The 21,477-nt window shown below is 48.8% G+C and overlaps 6 protein-coding genes across 6 annotated transcripts; 5 read left to right on the top strand and 1 right to left on the bottom strand.

Moving 5' to 3' along the window:
- Positions 1-4,234: 4,234 nt before the first annotated feature.
- NPII (Neutral protease 2) lies at positions 4,235-5,911 on the top strand (the record flags this gene model as incomplete). The annotated part of the gene is made up of 1 exon (XM_014689728.1): positions 4,235-5,911. One exon carries the CDS (start codon positions 4,235-4,237, stop codon positions 5,909-5,911), a length of 1,677 nt encoding a protein of 558 aa, XP_014545214.1.
- A 2,359-nt stretch (positions 5,912-8,270) lies between these two features.
- Positions 8,271-8,985, top strand: inhA_2 (Isonitrile hydratase; the record flags this gene model as incomplete). Its single annotated transcript, XM_014689729.1, has 2 exons — positions 8,271-8,681; positions 8,761-8,985. The coding sequence occupies 2 exons, from the start codon at positions 8,271-8,273 to the stop codon at positions 8,983-8,985; spliced, it is 636 nt and encodes a 211-aa protein (XP_014545215.1).
- Positions 8,986-11,417: 2,432 nt separating this feature from the next.
- PM20D2 (Peptidase M20 domain-containing protein 2) lies at positions 11,418-12,965 on the bottom strand (the record flags this gene model as incomplete). Its single annotated transcript, XM_014689730.1, has 1 exon — positions 11,418-12,965. The coding sequence occupies one exon, from the start codon at positions 12,963-12,965 to the stop codon at positions 11,418-11,420; it is 1,548 nt and encodes a 515-aa protein (XP_014545216.1).
- Positions 12,966-14,108: 1,143 nt separating this feature from the next.
- On the top strand, positions 14,109-14,816 carry G6M90_00g078930 (uncharacterized protein; the record flags this gene model as incomplete). Its single annotated transcript, XM_014689731.1, has 1 exon — positions 14,109-14,816. One exon carries the CDS (start codon positions 14,109-14,111, stop codon positions 14,814-14,816), a length of 708 nt encoding a protein of 235 aa, XP_014545217.1.
- Positions 14,817-16,604: 1,788 nt separating this feature from the next.
- fgaOx3_2 (Chanoclavine-I aldehyde reductase fgaOx3) lies at positions 16,605-17,651 on the top strand (the record flags this gene model as incomplete). Its single annotated transcript, XM_014689732.2, has 1 exon — positions 16,605-17,651. The coding sequence occupies one exon, from the start codon at positions 16,605-16,607 to the stop codon at positions 17,649-17,651; it is 1,047 nt and encodes a 348-aa protein (XP_014545218.2).
- Positions 17,652-19,612: 1,961 nt separating this feature from the next.
- Positions 19,613-21,371, top strand: aurF_3 (Aurovertin biosynthesis cluster transcription factor aurF; the record flags this gene model as incomplete). Its single annotated transcript, XM_066131097.1, has 5 exons — positions 19,613-19,842; positions 19,906-20,182; positions 20,248-20,326; positions 20,398-21,064; positions 21,128-21,371. 5 exons carry the CDS (start codon positions 19,613-19,615, stop codon positions 21,369-21,371), a joined length of 1,497 nt encoding a protein of 498 aa, XP_065987061.1.
- Positions 21,372-21,477: the final 106 nt, after the last annotated feature.

Genomic DNA, 21,477 nt, shown 5'->3' with positions numbered 1-21,477 from the left:
CATCGTGGTGCAGTGTCTCGACGTCGCAATCGTCCAGATTCATAATGGGCGGACGCCCAAACTCAACCGTAATCGAATATCGACGAGTAACTGGCGTCCGCCAAATCCTCTTCCACGGCTTCTTTTCGGCGTTTCTCAGGAGCGACTCTTAAACGCTTCAGTGCATACATGTATCTTGAGCAACGATAATCGCCCGACGACCCTAATAGTAGACGTTTTGACGACATCATCCGCACTATCCCAGTGCCATCCCATTAGGATGAGTGACTGCCGTACAGTCAATCGATCAGTTTTAAAATTGGCATCGTAAAGCGCCCTGGCTTTCTGTACAAAGTACGCGATGTAGGGACTGTAGATCCATTCGCGTCCGTCAAGAGCGGGTTGTTCGATACGCTTGATGCGGCTAAATGACAGCCTGGAGGAGGAGAAGGGACGGCAGGTTGACAAGATGGGCGATACCGTCTCGCGAAGCACGCCTTATTCAGGATAGGAGCGACGGGGTGTATCCGTGCAAAGTATGAATCGACAAGGTCATCGCAGAGTGGCTTTGGTGGCAGCATCAGGGCCCCTTTCTGAATCAGAATTTCGACTCCGATTCTGTCCACCTTTTCAAGCCTGTTGCTTATAGGGACACTATCGGCTGCAGCAGAATGCCCTAATTGTGCAAGGAAGCTCTCATGTCCTAGTAAGGCAATGCTGCAGGGCTCACCGTGTTACACAAGTCGGTGCGTAGCGGTGACAGGGTCGCGGAAGGTGCCAGGCTCTATAAGCAGATTCATACAGGTTCTATTGACCGTTAGCTGAGGGTATCAAGTCCTTTGGAGTCGGTGGCGCTAGTGTTGGAGGGCGTCATCATGGTGATTGGTAGTCTGGCGCTTTCAATGACAGATCTGACGGAGGTGAGCTAACGTTCACGCGTGGATGGGACTACCAGGCACACAACGTACGTTTTCTTTACCTCGTCCGAGATCCGCTTCGCGCACTGGAGGTTTAATGCAGTGCCTTTGGCCACGTGACACTCTATCTTGTGGGCGAGGCACTTCGCGCATGGCGTTCCTGGCTTGTCCAGACTACATCGAATCTGGAATTGTCAGCCCCTTTCAGCTCGTTGAATCGAGGTTGGTTGATGATGAGCTACCTTCAAAGTTTAACGTATAGATAGTCCGGTTGTGTCGTCAGTTAGCTCATGGCTACAGCCTCTGAATCATGACACAGACAGGCATCGAGGGCCATGGAGAGACCACTCATCTCACACGCGGCGAATGAGCGCGGCCTAGATAAATTGTGCTGGTCAGCCACTACCTTGACTACTGCATTGAATAACGTCGTCTTAGTAACACGTACGTCCTATGATGAGACTGTTCTCCGGGTGTACCATCTTCCAAAGACGGATGCTTGATTCTGGGGATAGATGACGCAGTTTCACCGGAAAGGTGACCATGAACAGACCGGCTATTATGGGAAGACATGTGGCGGGAGAGAGTGCTAGCTCATTTGACGCCAGGGGCCAAGCAATTACTCAACTGAGACAACGATGATGGCCGGCCCGTACGAGAAGTGAGCATCGAGCCGTTCACTTCACCTTTGTTCCATGTCAGTGAAATTAAACTCAAGGAAGGTGCGCCGCATGCTGTCTGCTTGGCCAGGGAAATTTTGGTCTTGGCCCTCGGCATCTGTTCAGCGTCAAAGACATCCGATTGGCCGCTTCGTGTCAAGTTAAGTATCCATTCCGGGTATGGTGTTCTGGTTGCTTTGTTCATAACACCATCGAGATCCTCTGAAGTTGATACGTCTGCATCACTAGGGGCAGAATAAAAAGAGTTACACTGCTTCAGGCTTCAAATGCCAGTGAGACTCTAGAAACAGGTGGTTTCTGCGAGCAAGTAACCACACCTAGATGTATATAAGGTGCATGATCCCTCGTCTCGGCCTTTCTACTTTGGCCGTTTTTGTTGCTGATCCTGTCGCTAGTCAGTGCCAACATCGATTTCGGGACAGTCATCACCCAGCAAGAATACCTTGTTTCTGGTGTTGCAAGCTCAAAAACGTCCGTTAGGAGTTGTGCCTATTGGCCAGCTACAACACGAGCTCCGTCAAGGTCAGCACAACATCCGGAGTTCTACAACCTAGACCGGGACAAGGTATAAAACTGCAACCCTTTGGTTGTACTAGTAGATTTCAATGTAGTATACAAGATAATGGCAGTATATAAAGCGGCTTTCCAGTAGGAATTTGTCCCATAATAGAGAATTCTACTGACAAGACCGATGAGAATACTTGCTATACTTGACAAGATTCCTTGCAAGAACACTTGATCTTGTTCCATGTTCGTGAGTATGATGATAATCACCCGCATTTACGATTTTCGTGGACGTTCCGTTCACGCCAGGGTACCCTGGCTCCGATCACATGGAGGCTGAGCATCACTTGCATAATCATGCAGCTTCTCCTTTGGTGTCGATCGTCCGACGGGTAGTTGGTACCTTAATTAATATGCAGCCCTACCGTTACAAAGGCGGCTTCCCCACAAATGTCATTGTCCTCCGACTCTACCCCTTGAGTCTTTTATGCGCAAACTCCGACAACAATCGGAGTCCCGCGAAGCCAAGCACGTCATGCTGTTTTCAGAGACACTGACCCGCCAACTGCATCTTTTGCTAAGGAAGAAGAGTTTGTATATATGAGCATCACAAAGATCGATGTGGTAAACAAAAGGCGGTACGACCCAAAAGCAATCTCTCTCAGTTCTGAGGTTATCATGTGGTCAGGTCCTATTCCCCATCGTTTCGCAGGTCTCAATTTCGAGTCAGTCCTGCAAATCTGTCAAAGTAGATCTTTCTTAATTAAGAACTACCCCACCTGACCGAGGCCCGATGATTCACAAACTGTTACCGTTTCTGTCTCAGGTTGTGGGCATCCACTGGAGCTTGGCAGGGCATGTATACACATGGTTGGCCATTATGCCTTGACAGCAGTTCCGAGCCGCTCGATGCAACCGGTGGATTTATGCCACCTTAGGTCTTGGCTGTCAGAGATGTAACCTCAACCCCATACTTGCCATGGGCTGTGCCGGGGCCAAGCGTTGCTCGCAAAGGCCGTGGAGCAAACTGTTTCACATGTAAAGCTCCGGCTATGGGGAACGGAAAATGCTCCATCTTGACATGAGCTAAAAAAAACCCCGAGTTGGACGCCGACATCTCATCGTAGTAGAGCAAGACAAACGGTTGTGCGTGTTGAATACACGGACCACTGAGCCCGTCCCAGACGACTTGAAGTTTACGATAGATTATGATTCATTTCTCAGCAAGCACATGATCAATTTAGGAGCGGCGCCCCCTGGATACAAAAATTCACCATCGACTATCAGTATCAATCTCGACCCACCAGCGCAAGGCATTGACACCACACACAACCCAATATTGGACGGAGTAGTTATTGCGCAATATTCGGCCACTCCAATCATGAACTCAGCAATCAGCCAGCTGCTCCAACCGGTAGGTGAATTAGAACCAAGGTTCCCCTTGTGCATGTCTGCCTGCCTCGTTTGTTCAGAATGCCCACGAGTCAATTTTGGGAAGGCGATGGGAGCATTGACACAGCCCCAGCCGCACTGGTGGAATGACGCGTTCGCAAACGGATCATGTCAGCAGATCCTCTTCACAAAGGATGCTGTAAACCAATTACCGCGTGGCTGTACTCGGAAAAGAGCGGTTGCTTGGGTCAAGGGATAAGAGTAGCCACCAGTGGTTCTTTATTGATAGTACATATGTCTGGTAGGCCTCCGAAAACCAGCCAAATGATAGTTGGACCACACAAGCAATGAAGGCTTACGCAGACTCAATCCGTAAATAGGGAGGAAAATTGGAATATGGTCAGACGAGATGCGGTACCGAATCATGGCCGACTTAGTAATGTGTGGGGGATGAACTGTTTGCGCCCATCCCGTCGAATAATGCGCATAAAGCAAGAAGATGGTGGTCCTCTCGGCGGTTTCAAAATTCTTCAGCTCACAAGACAAGTGGTTTGTTACGGTGACCTCTTGTCCGTACGACAAAGGTATCCCGGTCACAAGACTGACTATTCGCCTTGCACAGCCGAGACCGACATGCCCCTATCAAAGTCTCGACGTTAAAAAGCCCAATATTCTCCCTCTCGATGATGATTTCCAGTCCTCCACCAACCACCGGGCTACTCTTCTATCCAAGTCTTGAATCAGCATCTTGAGCTTGCAACAATGGGGCATATCCTGGTTGTTGCCGCGTTTACCTTTGCGGCCGTCACGGCTTCATCCATCCCCGACCGCCCTACTACTCTGCCCTTGACTTTGCCCATCGTTGAACGCTCAGAGCAGCCCATCACTTGTCTCACTGGGATCAAGCGCTCCCCAGAGCCTATCAATGGAAAACGCGGAATAGAACAGAACTGCGGCAGAAGCCAGCGTGATGTTACTCGAGCATTCTCCTCGTGCGCCGCAAAGGCCCAGCAGGGTCGGGAAGCTGCCCTGAAAGGGGGAGAGTTGATGAAGACTCTGTTCAAGAATGATGACGAGGATACCCGCAAGCGAGTTGCCGACCACTTCGAACAGATTGCGAGTCAGTGTGGCGCCAGGGAGAATAGCGGTGTCTCTGTCAACTGTGGACAGTGTGAACAGGGCATCGCGGGAAAGGCATTCAAGGGAAGTGGCCCGATTACGCTTTGTAACGTAGCCCTGGCGGACACGCAGAGCACGACACAATGTGGTGGTCAGGACCTTGACGATGTACTTTTACACGAAATGTCCCACGTCTTGGGAAGTACAGACGATCTCGGATATGGCTTGGAGGCTTGTAAGCAGCTTGATGCTCAGAGAAGCCTTCAGAACGCGGATAGTTATACAAAGTTCGCTCGGGCCGCCACATTGAACTGCAGTGTTGGAGGCCCCAGCGGTCCCGGAAGTGGCGGTCCCGGAAGCGGTGGTCCGGGTGATGATGGGTCTTCCTTCCCGCCTGGTCCAAACAATCCCAACAATCCCAACAATCCCAACAATCCCAATAATCCCGGCAAGCCTGGTAGACCTGGCAGACCCGGCGGTCCTGGAAGCGGTGGCCCTGGAAGCGGCGGCCCTGGAAGCGGCGGCCCTGGCAAGCCTGGCAAGCCTGGTAGACCTGGAAGACCCGGCGGTCCCGGGAGTGGCGGCCCTGGAAGCGGCGGCCCTGGAAGTGGTGGCCCCGGAGGTCCTGGAAGCGGCGGCCCTGGAAGCGGCGGCCCCGGAAGTGGTGGCCCCGGAGGTCCTGGAAGCGGTGGCCCCGGAGGTCCTGGAAGCGGTGGTCCTGGTGGTGGTGATGGCGGTGATGGTGGTGATGGCCCTTTATTCCCCCCTGGCACTGGCGGTCCTGGTAAGCCTGGTAAGCCTGGTAGACCAGGAGGTCCCGGAGGTCCCGGGAGTGGCGGCCCTGGAAGCGGCGGCCCTGGAAGTGGTGGTCCCGGAGGTCCTGGAAGCGGTGGCCCTGGTGGTGATGGTGGCCCTTCTTTCCCTCCTTTTGATGGCGGCAATGGCATTGATGGTGGTGACGGTGGCCCTTCTTTCCCTCCTTTTGATGGCGACAATGGTATTGATGGCGGCAATGGTATTGATGGCGGCAATGGTATTGATGGTGGTAACGGTGGCGATGGAAGCAACCCCTTCCCTTTCCCTCCCACCACTGGTGGTCCTGGTGGCAATCTCGGCCCCGGGGGTGGTCAACCCCCTCTGCCTCCATTTGACGGCGGCAATGGCATTGATGGTGGTGGCGGTGATGGGGGTTTCTTCTCTTCGTCGGGCAATTTCCCTCCTCAGGGCGCCCCTCCTCCCGGAGGCATCTCTGCCTTCAATGCCCCTACTGCCCCTCAAGTTTTGCCTATTCAAGATTATGATCGTGTTGAGAGTTCATGAAGTGCCAAATTGTATTTGAGATTATAGTTGAAACCTTTCTGGAAAGGTTGGTTCGCATGAAGGAATCCTGGACTTGGAAATAGCCGTGTATATAAAGAGCCATTCTTCAATTAGTAATGGCCAGATTTACAAGAAACCTTTATCGTTGACTGAGAGTCGGTGAACGCAGTGTTGTTCAGGGGTAGTCCGATTCATCCTTGGGAATTGGGTGACGCAAATTTCCAACTAGTCCACATATCATGATAATATTCGCCTCCAACGCACCAGCTCCCCAAGGTCTCGTGTGAACGGGTCGACTTGGGTGAGACCTATATCGGCTTTTCCATGGCCAGTCATCAAAGACCGCCCTTCTAATGGCGACCACACCCGGTCCGCGCGAAATGTAACTCTGGCATTGGCTCGGCTATGGAATCATGCCCGCGCTCATATATTAAATCGGCCATGACACGACAAAGGCTGATTGATGGGCCCTCCATGACAAATCCACTCCGGGTATCAATGATTCCATATAACTCTGCCTTGATGCTAGCACTGCTCCATGCATAATCGCCCGCGACACGCCGTTGTCCGATTAGCTATTAACCCCTGCAACTAACTCTTCGCAAGGTTCTCGACTCTGAAAGAGATAGAAAACACGAGAGTACTACTTCTATTTATATATATGTACTTTAACATATATCACAAGCCTAGGATACTATTTAGTTCCTACGCGATTTGGCACCACCCCTCACGTGGAGTCTCACTAGGCAACATTGAACAAAATTTTCTCACACTCATGCAAATAAATGAAAACGATGACATCTTCACCACTCGCCTGCCCAATAATCCGCACATACCCAGGCTACTCTTACTATAACTGCGCAGCATGTACTATTCGAGCGGCCCCTGAGGCTGTACGGCCCAGTTCATCTCCATGGCTACCCGATCAAACCAGAGTATGAGGGTCAACTTTGCAAAATTTAACCACTGAACGTGTTGGCTTGTATCCAATACAGGGCCATTACAAAGACTATGCATCATACACGCAGGTCGTTAATACCGAGTCATGTTTGCACGGAGCTTTTCCTATTATCCAACGTATTCATGTACGCGCAAGAGTATAAATACTACAGACTGCCTCCCATATTCTGCCGTGATGTCATATCAGCAGTGAAAATCTGTCATTAACCACTTTATTAGAAGTCCAGGGCATTTGGTAGATTTAAATCAACGAAATTGACTCAGTTCCTAATGAAGCCATGATCTTTAACGAGCCACATGAAACACCATAGTAGTAATCGCGCTTTGCTTCGGTGCGTACGTGGTGTCGGATGAAGGCTTGCGCCATAAAGTGCCCTCGTCTCCAATTGGCAGCCGCCCGTCTAAAAGTAGTAAAGGCCGCATCTGCAAGTGCGAGTGGGTCTGTTATCGTGATGTGACCAGAAGTCTAGCTATGGGTTCAATTGGCCGTGGATTGGGTTCCGTCATGTTTCTTGAGACGATAATTTGGTACTAATATTACGCTTTATATTCTGTTTTTCTGTCTCTCCAATTAATTTCCTGTGCATGCTGTGTCACTTCCACCCCTGTTATTATCCGTACATATCCAGTACTTAGGAAAAACTGGGACTGGTGGGGTCATATTGTCGGTTCAATGTTACCACTTTGGGAATCGGGCTCCGCTTAGTCAGTTTCAACGCCCGCCCAAACCGCCGCATAATCTTAGATGGCACCTGGGGCTAAATGAAACGAAAGTCGCAATCAACCTGTGGAACTAGGCGACTAATACATCAACGCCGCCCTCTGCATATTCGGGCGCCCTTCAGTCCATAGACTTCCTCACAACTCCTACCCACTGTGATGTGAAGACGGCGCCCACGACAACTCGCGTAAGTAAAGGCGAATCCATAAAATCGGATAAAATAATTCTCGTCACAGCAAGAAAAGTATTAGGGGGTATTAAGGTTAAAAAGTGTAAAGGTTTTAGAATCGTGTTTCCTCTTAGGTTTTTACTGTTTCGTTTCAGTGCTTATCTCGGTGAAATTATCAGTTAAAAAGGGAGATAGGTAATGTCTGGCAATACGAGGCGCCGAAATATCCAGAGGCCCCCATGTATCAGTCGCCGTGTTACTAGTCATAACATCCATGTCTGTGGAACAAGACCCGCACCTGCAACTGTATTGAGAGCGATGCCGGGTACTATTTCATCAAGCTTAGAAAAGAAGTTCGCTACGTGTTATGCATGCGGATGCCCGACTGATAATAAATTCCTTCTGCCTCCCAAGCAAATAAACCGCTCCGACGAGTGGTCCACACATCTTACTACAAGTTATCTTTTATGAAAACCGCAGAGGTAGAGAGGATCTAGACTCTAGAAAAAATGAAGTCACCAAACAAATTTGCTGTTTTGCTGTTCGACAGCTTCCAGGCCCTTGATGTCTTTGGACCACTAGACGTCTTGAACATGCTGGCAATGAATAACACCCTGGAGCTCTCAATCATTTCGACGAGTCTAGATCCAGTCACAGCCTGCACTGGACCGAGCATTGGGCAGAATATTCTTCCAACACATGATCTACACAACTCACCAGAGGATATTGAAGTCCTCCTTGTACCGGGGGGGAGAGGTACTCGCGACACGGGTTTGACACAACCACATGTGGACTTTATCAAATCCAGGTATCCGAAATTGCAATATCTTCTTACAGTCTGCACAGGCGCCGCTCTAGCGGCTCGCGCTGGTGTTCTTGATGGCAAGAAAGCAACTTCGAATAAAGCAGCATTTGAATGGGTGAGTCTTGGAAGCCAACTCTCTGGCCAGCTCCCCTGCAGTCTACTGATTGTTACTGAATATTAACCATCGCTACAAGGTTAAAACACAAGGCGAAAAGGTTGACTGGGTCCCGGGCGCCCGGTGGGTAAAGGATGGTACTACGTGGACCTCCTCTGGCATATCAGCGGGCATCGACATGATGTATGCTTTCATTGCGGACCAGTACGGTGAAAATGCCGCTGAAGAGATTGCCAGGCGTTCGGAATACGTGCGAAATACGGACCCATCAAATGACCCTTTCTCAAAGTCTATGGCGGCATGAAAGGAGCATGGTGTGAATCCTTTAAGAGTCGTCTTATGATGCAACGGCAATGCCTGTACTGTGAGATGCACATGGCAACATAGTATAGTATATCCTGTCAAGATCAAGTCGCACATTCAAAGCATCACCATTATTATACTGCTACCTCCCAGGCAATATCAATACAGCGAGTTAGTTTTCGTGTGATTCCACTCTTTATGTCTGAAATTTAGAGTCCATATTTTGTCTAAGCTATCCCAAACAGTCGTGCTGTGTGACGTGTCCTTTCAAATATTCACTCTCAAAAAGTGTTGGACGCCGAGCATTCTTGTCAAACAACCCACAAGGTTCTGGCACGGCTTGTAGTCCTTGATAAGTCCTGCTCTATTCTGTCCAACTGCTAGGTGGAAATATCATGTCAACTAATGGGCAGGCAGGTGGTTAAAGACTTCAAATGTTAATTCAGAACAAACCGTGCTTAATATGTCAGCAGTTTGTGCTACAGCGGCATAAGAAGACATTGAGCATTTTTTCTCCAGTGTGCAGGCAAGTGAAGTCTTTTATTTCGGGGCTTTTTCTTCGAATAGATATAAGAAAGGTGAATAAATTTTGGTTCTGTCCACACTCTTGTCACATTAAAAATTACACTACAAGAACTAGAGGTGCCTCGCCGATTTTAATATAGGATATAAAGTTCTGCTACTTTGTCCCTGCATAAATATGGTAGTTTCAGACTCTGTCAAGATCTAATTGTTCGATCAGAACAACTATGGCACGTTGATTACTTTCTAGGCAGCAGCAGTTACTATATAGTTGCCGTTTTTTAATGTATTTGGTTTTTGTAAAACTATACTCTTGAAAGTAAAGAACCAAGAGCCCTTCATTGTCCGATTCGAGGGAATCGATTATTGTTTGTTATCCAATACAGCTGAGTTGCCTGACAGCCCCCGATGAGGGCGGCCTCTCCTCTCCTTTGTATCTCACTATTCTGCTCTAACCATAAACGTGATCTTCCAGCTGTAACATTCTTAGATTTTTCACACATATATAGACCTCACCACTTGAATGGCTGCAGCTTCCAACGAGGCAACAATGCCACTAGTCTGCACATAATGAGAGGCTTTCGATTCTGAAGATAGGCTTCCTCCCTTTCGCAATTTCCAAAAGCATCAAATAGCATGACAACGTGTTCACCCCTTTGCGTTCCAATTTTCACTTCAGGAACCTATTCAACTTGCAGCATGTTTCACTTGGTCTTTAATGCAGAGCTGCAAACTCACGAGCCAATGTGAAAATACAGACTGCACTCGCACTTTCCGCCGCAGCAAGCGCATCTGCTTTTAAGACGACTTGATGAAAATTCCCAGCCTTTCCTGCGAGGCTACCGCTCGAGAAAGGGCCGAGTCGTACCCGAATGCAAACTAATTTGCCTTGTTCTGTTGGCTTATAAGCGACACAAATTATCGGATGAGGCGGCTCAGTTGATTAAAGAAGTTAACTTAGCGTAATTTCTGGAGTCTTTATTCCATCCTTGTTTTATCCTTATTATTATTCTTATTATATCCTTATTATTATCCTTGTTATTATCCTTATTGTTTTACGTTTTGGCTGGAGCAGTAGCCGTAAAACACAGAGGCTTTTATTGCTGCCCTAACTAAAACGCGAAATAAAAAGGACAACAACAAGGATAATAATAAAAACAATAATAAGGATAATAAGAAGGATAATAAGAAGAATAATAATAAGGATAATAGTAAGGATAACAGCAAGGACAGGACAAGAACAAGGCAAGATACAAAGACTAGCTATAATTTATAAGACTTGCTTCTTGTCTATAGCGTTAATGCAATGTCCAAGCTGAATATATTAACTAGCTAGGCGACTACGCACTACGAGTATTTAAACGCTCAGGAAGGAAGAGAAACAGGACAAGAAAAGGAGAGCTCGAAGCATAGTAAAGCTCGCTTGTGGGCGGGTCCCGGCCGGCTGGCCGTGGCCGAAAGCAAGAGCGTAAACCGAGCCATGTCGGGCTCAGCCTATTACATTCTATAGTGATGTGTTGGAAGCCGGGAAAGCATAAATGGTCCGCGGTTAGGCTCGGCTTCTTGGTAATCACGAGGCAGAGGCGCCTAAGGCGAATATTCTCTGCTCCCTTGCATGTGATGCCGTCCTTTAATGCCACAAGAATTTGTACTGTCTGCAAGCTCCCTTCTGATCACGAGGAACCTGCGGTCTCTTATACCCCACGTAGCTATGATGCCAGCGTAAGCTTCTTAATATTATAAATAGCTTTTCTTCTATATTTATTTTTATATTTTATTATATTTAATATAATACCCCCTCCACGTAGATATGTTACTTGAACTCCACGTATACAACCTTGGCAAATCCCCAGACCCTCATTTCGTTCTAATTTCATCCTCTAATAATAAATAACGTACATATCGAGTGCTTTATTCCTCAATAACTCTATTCTTTGCAAGGATAGCTGTCGCACTATTGTACATGGTTTCGTCGGTCAATAGCTGGACAGCAAGTTGTGCCTGAGCTCTCGCCACAATCTCAGTCTGCGTGTAGCTATATTCGCTACCAGCAAGCCTTAAAAACCCCGGCTCGTGATTAAAGGGACAAGACTTGCTGCCTGGCTCGCAAATATTGTAGTTTGGCTGGAAAACAACCTTTTCCATGCCGACCAACTTGTGAGTTTGGGGGTCGACATGTGCGCCTTGCACCCAGGCAATGTCGGAATCTGCCAGGGCCTGGTCTGTGATTTGCCATCCACTGAGATTATACGCCGGCCTGCCAACGAGGTCAATCCACGTTTCGGGTAGAAATGGAGGCACTTCAACGTTTGGGTATCTCAGGTCCATGGTTACGCGGCTCCCAAGTTTGCCGACGGCGCTTCTCACCGCGTCGACGACAGCGGGCAGGTCGACCATGTACCTTGACCGCACATCAAACGTAATGTCGAGCTCGGTGGCCGAAGTGTTTCCCGGAACGTAAAACGAGACCCCGGAGCGGTTCGAGAAGGCTTGAAAGGTTGCGACGGATAGGTCAAGCGGAGTCTTTTCCGTCAGGGAAGCGTGACCGCCAGGGCCGTGTATCTTGATGGCAATTCCGTGTGGATCTTGCCTCGTGGTGAATGAAACACGCGGAAATGTGTCGTCGAGTATGTCAGACACGGTCCTATTGACTGTGGCCATGTCGGAGCCAGATACGCCAAAGTTGACTTGCGACTGTAAAACGTTGGTCGAGTACATGCCAACGTTCTGGATTTTGGTGACAGATGAACGCATCCCGGGCAAGCTTGTGGCAATCTTGTCCACGGCCACAATGGCCTCATATGCCTTCCTCACGGCCTCTTGGTGACTTTTGCCGACGAAGTGAGGCGAGATGTTGATACGGGACCCCAGAGGCTGGATGGTGTTGACGGAACTAGGATGGGCAATGAGCCAGATGTCGGCATCGTCAAAGGCACCGGCAACCTTGAGCTTGAATTTGCCGGCTGCGTTCTCCTCATCGGGCGTGCCGACGACTTTGATGCGGCCGGGAACATTGTACTCGACAAGAGCTCTGCTGGCCAACGTAGCTGCTGCTATGCCGTTCAGGACGATGTGGTTGTGACCACATCCATGCCCTACCAGGGGGTCCGATCCCACGATGAGAGCATCATATTCGGAAAGGAAGCCTATGGACTTGAGGGCCCCATCATAACCTTGCGGACGATGTTCGAACTCTAGAGTATAGGCCGTATCCATTCCATACGCGTGTGGTGTCACCTCCCAGCCCTCAACCTGGTCGAAGTAGTCAACGACCAATTGATGGGCGTAATACTCGTTGAGTCCTAGCTCAGGATAGTTGAATATCTCCACGGCAATGTCTTTAAGAGGTGGGAACACAGATTGAGAAGTATTGCTGAGGAAACTGGGAAGCTCAGGTAAAGAGCTTCCTTGAGCAGCGGCAGCAACAACTGCTGCAACAACAAATATGCTGCAAGGCATGGTAAGAGAATTTACAAGGTAGTATATTGGAATGAAGGAGTCGTGATGAGAATGGATAGGGATGGGGAGAGAGGGGGGGAGGCAGTTGTCCTTAAATGTTTTTTTTTAACAAATTGCCTTGAACAGGATTGTTTACGGCAAAGCCTTGAGGAAACAGGAATTTTTGTTTTGCTACCCATCTATTGCCACGTCTACGAGGTATTAACTCGAGGTCAACTTAGTGGCGGGGGCGTTTAGAGTCTAGAACTCGTCATTCGAGCTCCCCGTCATCTTTCCCAGGGATGAAGTTGACATGGCTGACTGTTGCAAGAGCTACGGCGGCGGCAGGGCATTGAGCTTCAAGATGCCGTCATGAAAACCTATCCACCAGACCTGTTCCCGAGGCTAATTTGCCACTACGATGGAGCCGTACTACCTCCAGATGAGGCACGCCTTGTTATCTCCACAGAGCGAGGCTTCACCAGCTCTATCCACTCCTGACATGGACGTTGCCACAGTTTCTTCAAAGCGGGCTATGCTATGCCTATTGAGGAAATAAGCCTTCCGAGACAGATGCTCCACAAGTGGGGTCGGCAATTGCAACGGTGCAGTGGTACGCACTTATACATACATACAGCATGAGAGAAATATTAGAAAAGCAGACCGAATGCTAGTAAAACTCGGAGGAAAAATTACTCCCTATAGAGATTATTCAGAAACTCTCCACTGAGGCAGCTAGCTCACAGACACGTGCAGCTTGACTTGGGGGATTCCAAACCCTACCGCCACTATTCTGCATGAGTCGAGAATCAGGCGTTGTGAAGATCTCTCGGCAATTGAAGGATACAAGGGAACCAGTTGGTTCATTCTTGCCTGCCATGTCCGTTGAAGGGCACTGTGACCATCATCACTACCTCATAATCATACTATAATAACTGGTACTTGAATTAGCTGATCGGTATTATATCACAGCCGCCGCATATTGCTACGTAGTAGTCAAGTATAAGAAGCCAGGGTTTACCTACAGTGCTCGGTTGCAGATAGAAAAACCAAGAGAATATTCCTACAGTCTTCATCATCCTAGACCCAGCTGTCTGTGCCCTAATTTCTGCACTCAATTTCAGAGTATTTTCATTTCTCGATATTTATCTCTATAAGTCAGTCATGGTTTTCAAATCAATCTTTGTTGCTATGGCTCTAGTACTGGCTCATCCGGTGCTCCCTGTCCTCGCGTGTGTCAAACGCTCCAATGACTCAATGGGCAACGAGTTGGATTTCCAGCTGGGTAGCGACGCGCCGTCAGATCCAGCTACCGTGGGCTACCTCCTCAATCACTTGTCTCTCAACGTTGCAAATCTCTCAGCGAGCATAGCATTCTATGAGCAAGTTTTTGGGATGCGACATATGTTCACCATTCAGGTTACCGACCACTACTCTTTTGCCTACATGGCTCATAGCCATGGTGGTCGCAACGGCACTGGTTACCAAACGGCCGCCGAGCTGAACCGCGAGAGGACAAATAGTGCGGGCATGATTGAGTTGTGGAATCTCCAAGTTCCGCGTCGTGACTTGCCCGAGTCCGGCGACGCCATCAGCAGGGTAGGGCATTTTGGCATGATTGTGCCCGGTATCAAGGCAGCCCAAGCTCGCTTCGATACATTTCCTGACCTCAAGATCCTCAAGAGATACGGAGACCCTTTTCCAACACAGGGGCGAATCATAACGGCTAATAGTCTCTCCGCATCGTCTCTGGGGCAGCTCGATGCAGAGGAACGCAAGAATATCGCCGACTCGCTCACCTCCTTTCATCGAACCTTTATATTTGCTGAAGACCCTGACGGCAACATTATCGAGATTCAACCTCAGGACTGAGAGACGGGAGTGCTGTAGATGGTGTATGAGGCCCTAACTAAGACCGCATTTTATTCAGTCTCGTGTCGTCTGCAATGCATATCCATGCTGTGCAGTACACTATGAGGTCGATTCAATGTTATATAGTATGTTTATGCAGTGCAAATATAGTGTTTTTTTTTTTGAGGAGAGTGTGACATATATTACAGTATGCACCGGGTGTGATCAAGGCCCCAATTTACAGGAACTTGGAGCCTTTTCTGCTTTTTGCCGGCATTTCGAGGTAGAGATTAGCTTGCACTGTACGTGGGGTCCTGACGATGAGAGCCCTTGCACATAGTGATATCCATGGAATACTCTAATGCATAGTAGAAACGTAAAATCACGACAATACATGCTAATATTTTGCTTTAAATTATTGTGCCGGTAAGAATTATTATGAAAATCTCTCTTTCCTAGAAACAAAACATCATGATGATTGCCGGGCTTAGCATCAGATGGCCTATGCTGAAGTGGTACTGGTGCTGATAATACGTTACTTGTCGATCAGCCTGTAACATTCTTGGAGGTCTGAGCCATTTATGCGCAAAAAACAGCTCCAGTCATACTTGTAAGGAATTTCCAACGCCTACTCGCTCTCGTAGCGACATTGATTGCTACTATCCGAGACTCGCAATGAGACGCAACCAAGGTTTATCTTGGCTCGCTCGTGCCTTGCCCAGTCTGTTCTAGTTCATATGGAATTTGCCGCTCGGTAGGACTAGACTCGAGTACTATGATCGCGCACCCCTTAATTAATTCGGCAATATCGGTACTTGCCGTCATGCCGCTTCCTACTACCGAGCGAAAGGACTGTTGGCTGCAGCAGGCTGTGCCCAGAAGCCCGTTGATACGGCCACATCCAGCCAAATTAGGAACATTTGAAGTTTGGTGGCTGTCATCACGTCATCAAATCTTTCCTCCGATTTCGACACGCCAAGCACGAAACAGAAGACCCGGTGCTATGCGAGGAGATTCCACTCGTTCACAAACTGCCGCACTGTGGCCATTCTCTGATTGCCGCAATGAAAGAAGCATAGCATATATTCTGGAAAACTTAAATACGCCTCTAAAGTGTGAACCAAAACACGGGCCCCTTTTCCGACCCTTGATTGCGGGGACTAGATCCGGGATCCAAGTCTTGGCCCGATTATCTTGCCGTTTTGGGTAGTTTCGGTTCCGCTGACATATGCAGTTAACTCCCACAATCCAGCCGCTTCGAAGAGACATTCTGGGCCATGCGGCTGTCTATATGCAACGCTAGGCCGTGGCTAGTATAATGCAGCCCTATGTTTATCTAACTAGGACTTTTGCTATGACAGAAATCTGGCAGCAGATCGTCCGAGTGCCCCGCGTGGCTGCAAGTATTCAGAGTCCAGATGTCGGCACTCGGCGGCACTTCTGTCGAATGGTTACCCACCACATGCAGCTTTACTAACCTTACCCTCCGCAGCGATGCATCGCCCCCTCGGGGATTACCAATATCCTTGGCGGTTTTAGTCACCGTAGGCCATTGCTGATCTCACCATCAGAGTCAAGCCCTCGCTTGGTAACAACGCTGACAGCAGCCAAACAGGATAAAAAGGCGTCCCCAGCTTGACCTGAACGGGGCACAAGTTACAAGAGCATCAACCATATACTCACAACCCCGAGCTGATTTCTCTTGATAAAACACCAATTCTTCTGTTGTCTCTTCTTCATTTGACAACAATGACCAGTTTATTCAAGCCTATCAAAGTTGGCCGTGCTAGGCTAAGCCACCGTATAGCCATGTCGCCCATGACTCGTCTTCGCTCCGACGATGGCCATGTCCCTCTGCCCATGGTCACGGACTACTATTCGCAGCGTACAGCCGTCCCAGGCTCCCTGGCCATCACCGAGGGCACCTACATCTCTGCCAAAGCCGGGGGCTACGATTCGGCCCCGGGCATATACTCCCGGGAGCAGATTGCCGCGTGGAAAAAAGTCACCGATGCCGTTCATGCAAACAAGTCGTATATTTTCCTGCAGCTGTGGGCGCAAGGCCGCACTGCTGAAGTTGACGTCTTGAAGCGCGAGGGTCCTTTTGACCTTACTTCCAGCAGCGACATTCCCATGGGCGAGGATGCTGCTTCACCCCGGCCACTCACCGAGGAGGAAATCTACTCCTTCATCGAGGACCACGCACAGGCTGCCAGGAATGCCATCGAGGCTGGTTTCGACGGCGTCGAGATTCACGGCGCCAACGGCTACCTCATTGATCAGTTTACCCAGGACACGGCCAACAAGCGTACGGATCAGTGGGGAGGCAGCATCGAGAACCGGGCTCGCTTTGCGCTCGAGGTTACAAAGGCTGTCGTGGCCGCCGTTGGCGCCGACCGTACTGGCATTCGCCTAAGCCCTTGGAGTTCGTTCCAGGGAATGCGAATGGACGACCCGATTCCCCAGTTTACATATCTCGCTGGGAAACTCAAGGATTTCGGGCTGGCCTATGTGCATCTGATCGAATCACGATCCGGCGCCGACGCAGCAGCCAAGGCCACTGACAGCCTCGACTTTTTTTTCAACGAGTACAATAAGGCTTCCCCGATTCTAGTGGCAGGCGGATATGATGCTACGCTTGCAAAGGAGGCTGTTGATTCAAAGTACCACGACTATGATACCATCGTTGTCTTTGGGCGACCGTACATCTCGACACCCGACTTGCCGTTTAGGGTCAAGGAAGGGCTGGCATTTAACAAATACGACAGGAGCACCTTTTACCTTGCCCGATCTGACAAAGGATATATTGATTATTCCTTTAGCGACCAGTTCAACCAAGTCAGGGCTAAAGCCTAGCTTTTCGCTAGCCCAGCCGCTTTTTAGCAGATTGTTTCCTAGAAGCCCCAATCGAGAATCTGACAATAAACAGTAATAGGATGGTTTAACGCTTCTACGAGCAACTTGCTAGAGGGTGGGCGTATTTTATTGCAACAAGGAATCAACTTCTTCTTGGATCTTAGATTGCATAAATTAACTACAAGATGATAGAAATTTGATTTAAAATTCCGGTGCAAGAAGTGTGACAATTCGTTCAGGGCAATAGTTTGCTCGAGGGGAGAAGCTTTCAGCAAACTTCTTCTCGTGGCTTGATGCACCAATATTCGGTACCGTTTTCCATACGGTTGTCATGTCGCCGGCCGGTTACTGTTGAAAGCAGCATCAGCCGACTGCTCACCAATCTGTTGAACATTGACATGCGGACAGAGTTTTTTATTATCTGGCCTCGAAACCAGGGCTTGGTTTGGATAGAAGGTGTAACGGTCTAGCGAGCATCTTGGCAACTGACTAGATGATTCTAACGAATACCCAAAGATGAGGAAGAATTAGAAAAAAGAACAAGAAAAGGGGGCTAAACAAAGCAAATATGCTCTCTTCTTTGGTTCCGCGACAGGGGATAAGGTGCCTGTACTCTTCTTCATGGTATGAGTGGTTACTATTTCAAGTATCTCGACTTTGTTTAAAATTTCTGGCCATTTATTTATCCACCCATTTATATTAGTAAATAAATCTCCCGTATTAGGCGGCACCATTTTAGGGAATTTCCATCCAAAACTAATAAGTATAATTAGTTCTTTATTACTTTATTACCCTATCTATTATCTTAACTAAAAAAGTAGTCGAGTTTTATCTTTCAGTACTCAATTACCTGGTTACATTTAGGTAGTTGGCCCGCCTTTCATATTTTGTACTCCATGCACCGTGATCCTGTAACTTTTGAGAATCTAACACACTGCCGGGGCTGGCTTTTGCCGAATGGTCTCCCGGAGTGAGCACGCCATATTTGGTGGCCTCACTAGCAGGTAACTAGAGCATGACACTTGAACCTGCATCTTGCTGGCTCTGAATAAACAGTTTCTAATCTGAGCGCAGAGACTGACTAAGCGGAGCCCTGGTTTCCAAAGTGGTAAGTCAAAGGGTGAGTCCCAGCTTTCCCCGAGTAATGGAAATGGAAACTGGGAAAACACATAATACGCACACCCAAAGCTTGGTACCGGAATACCGTTGTAAGAAATGTCACAGCAATCAGAGGAAGCTTACAAAACGCATTGTACACACCCACCGTTCTAAACCCACCTCCCCAATGGCACGGTGCAGGTAGTGGCGCTCCAAGATGTGAGTAGCGCCGCCGGAAATGTCCCAAATCCGGCTGCTAGGGCCTCGATTCTCGGTCGTCTCCAAGGCTTAGTCCATGCGGAAGGCTATCCAGGCTCTCCCAAAGGGCATATTCTCGACCAGTTGCATGAGTGGAAACAGTATGTGCAGCAAACGATTCAAGGGGTCCAATAAAGATGATGTGCTCTCCCGCTCATCTTCAATGAGAATTTCACTAGTGCCAAACTAGCAAGAAAGTAGCAGAGTCATTCTCGAAGTAACGTAAATGAAGTGGGCTCTACCAAAATGGAATTACTTATATTGCCCGCCAAGCTAGCCTTGTTCACGCTGCTTTCCAAAACAAGAACCAGTTCCGCTATTGAGCGCGTAACATTGAACTCGAAACCGGGCTAAACTCGCCTGCGGACGACACCATCAATGCGCCGGGTACGGGTACAGTTAGTGTGGGGGTTAATTACCAACAATTAGAAATTGATGCTACTTGACCAGACCGAACACCGGGCAAGTCCTGGCTACAGCCTTCGTGATTGCCTTTGACTGCAAGGTGATGATGTGCGCTGGTCGTCCCGCAAACCTCAAGTGCTTCCTTTATCCGCACCCATCGCCTCTGCCATAACGACGCATCGTAAGATTGCCATGACAACATGGCGCGACAACTGGTGCATTTGCCTGCCCCGACTTCAACACCAACATTGGACAGTATCGCCCACTTTATCAATGCTGTAAAATTATTTCTTGACGAAAGTGACATTATATCCATTGATACTCTGGCTAGCCGAATGAGTCCATTCAGAATCGACTTCCAAGAAGGGCCAATGGAAGACCTAGGTTCCATCAGACCGGTACTAGTTCTCGAGAATGAGCCGCCATCACAGTAAGCCATCCTTCCTTGAAAACAAGTATATTGTGCCTTTGTTAAACAATCGCCATTAAATAGACCAGAGCTCTTGGGTTCGACGCACCTGTGGAATACAACCAACGACATGATGGAATCTCGTATTCGTCATCGAGATACCCCCTGTCAGCAACGATCGTGCAGCCTAATTGTCAACGAATATTCTTCATACCACGCAAATTCTTTGGATCTCACTAACGGCAATGAAGTGGCAACTGAGAGGATAGCCACCGAATCTGGATATGACAGCGGCAGTGGCCAGGACACGGAGCTGGCAAATTCTGACGACTCCGTGTCATCGAGCGCAAATACCATGCAGGTTCGAAAAGCCTTCCTTGACCACTATTTACCGCATCAAAACTAAGTTATACGTCTCGCCTCAAGACCAGCATCAGCAGCTCCCCTTGCAGCACTCCCATCCAAAAGATTAGAACGGAAGTAGTTCATGGTGCTGCCCAAGAAGGTGCGTTTAAGCAGCCTTCAAATCGCTTGCCTCCCCTCTGTTGTTCGCTAAATAATTTGGCGACCTAGTAGCTCTCAGGAGAGCATTGTATTCAACAGCCTCATTACCACAACCGGCACCTAATGCTGAGTCGCCGGCGCCAGGTAACGCTGATTCGGTCAACGAGACGGGACAAACGATCCAACGAGACGCCGATATCTCGATACAGGATGCTGCCACGCCGAGGCTAGTGACCGTAGCCAAGGCCTGCGTCCGATCTGACTTTGTGCAGTTTCTGGAGATGAATTTGTCTCGCTGGTGTCAGCACGGTTTGTGGGGGAGAGAACGGTCCTCGGGCCGTATGGCACGCGTTGACAAGTACGAAAAGCTGCAAACGGCGTACTCGTATATTTGTCAGCTAGATGCACGCATGAAGGACGACGCAATTCGCAGCCGAATGGCCATGGTTTTTCTCCACTTGGAGTTTGAGAAAACCTGCCGCGAATGCAGGTCCAACCATGCTGGCGAGGCAAAGACCAAGACAATGACGGGGCGTGGGCGTGGAAAGATTAGCTCCATGATTGATGGAATCCTTGAAAACACGCATCCGGGTTGGCGTTTTGCCGACGCTCGGGGGAAGGTTGAGATGCGAACCAACTTTCACAACCAAAAGCGGTACGGGAAGCGATGGTGGACACTGGTGAATACTCTTGGGTGTGGCATCTTGCTTTTATGCTCATCAAGTCTTGTCGGCATGATGTATGCTTTCCCACCAACACTTTTATTGGTGCGGTCGAGAAACTGGACTGACTCTGGACATAGCCGGAACACTACTGTTACTGCCACCACGCTTGTAGCAATTGCTCGCGTCATACAAGTCGTCCACTCGGACATGATGAGTATTCTTAATTTGGCTAACCCGATAGCTGAGAAGCTCTTTCAGAATCATGGGTATCAAGACTACGACACGAAGCAGCTTCTGGAGAAGCTTCGGGCTTTTGGCTCCATCAGCGTTGGGCAGGCTAGGGCAAATGGAGGCAATGCGGGTGACGAGTGGCGACAGTAGTCGTTATACTGCTGCCCTCCGAACGTATTAAATATCTTGAGTTTCTAGAGTTAACAGTAGGAGGACGAGCGAACAAGAATAATGATTCTATAAAGAAGCCTAGTTA

Source organism: Metarhizium brunneum, chromosome 4 (genome assembly GCF_013426205.1).
Source record: "Metarhizium brunneum chromosome 4, complete sequence".
NCBI lineage: Eukaryota > Fungi > Ascomycota > Sordariomycetes > Hypocreales > Clavicipitaceae > Metarhizium > Metarhizium brunneum.
The sequence above is the reverse complement of the archived record's forward strand: the minus strand, read 5'-3'. Positions and strand labels throughout refer to the sequence as shown.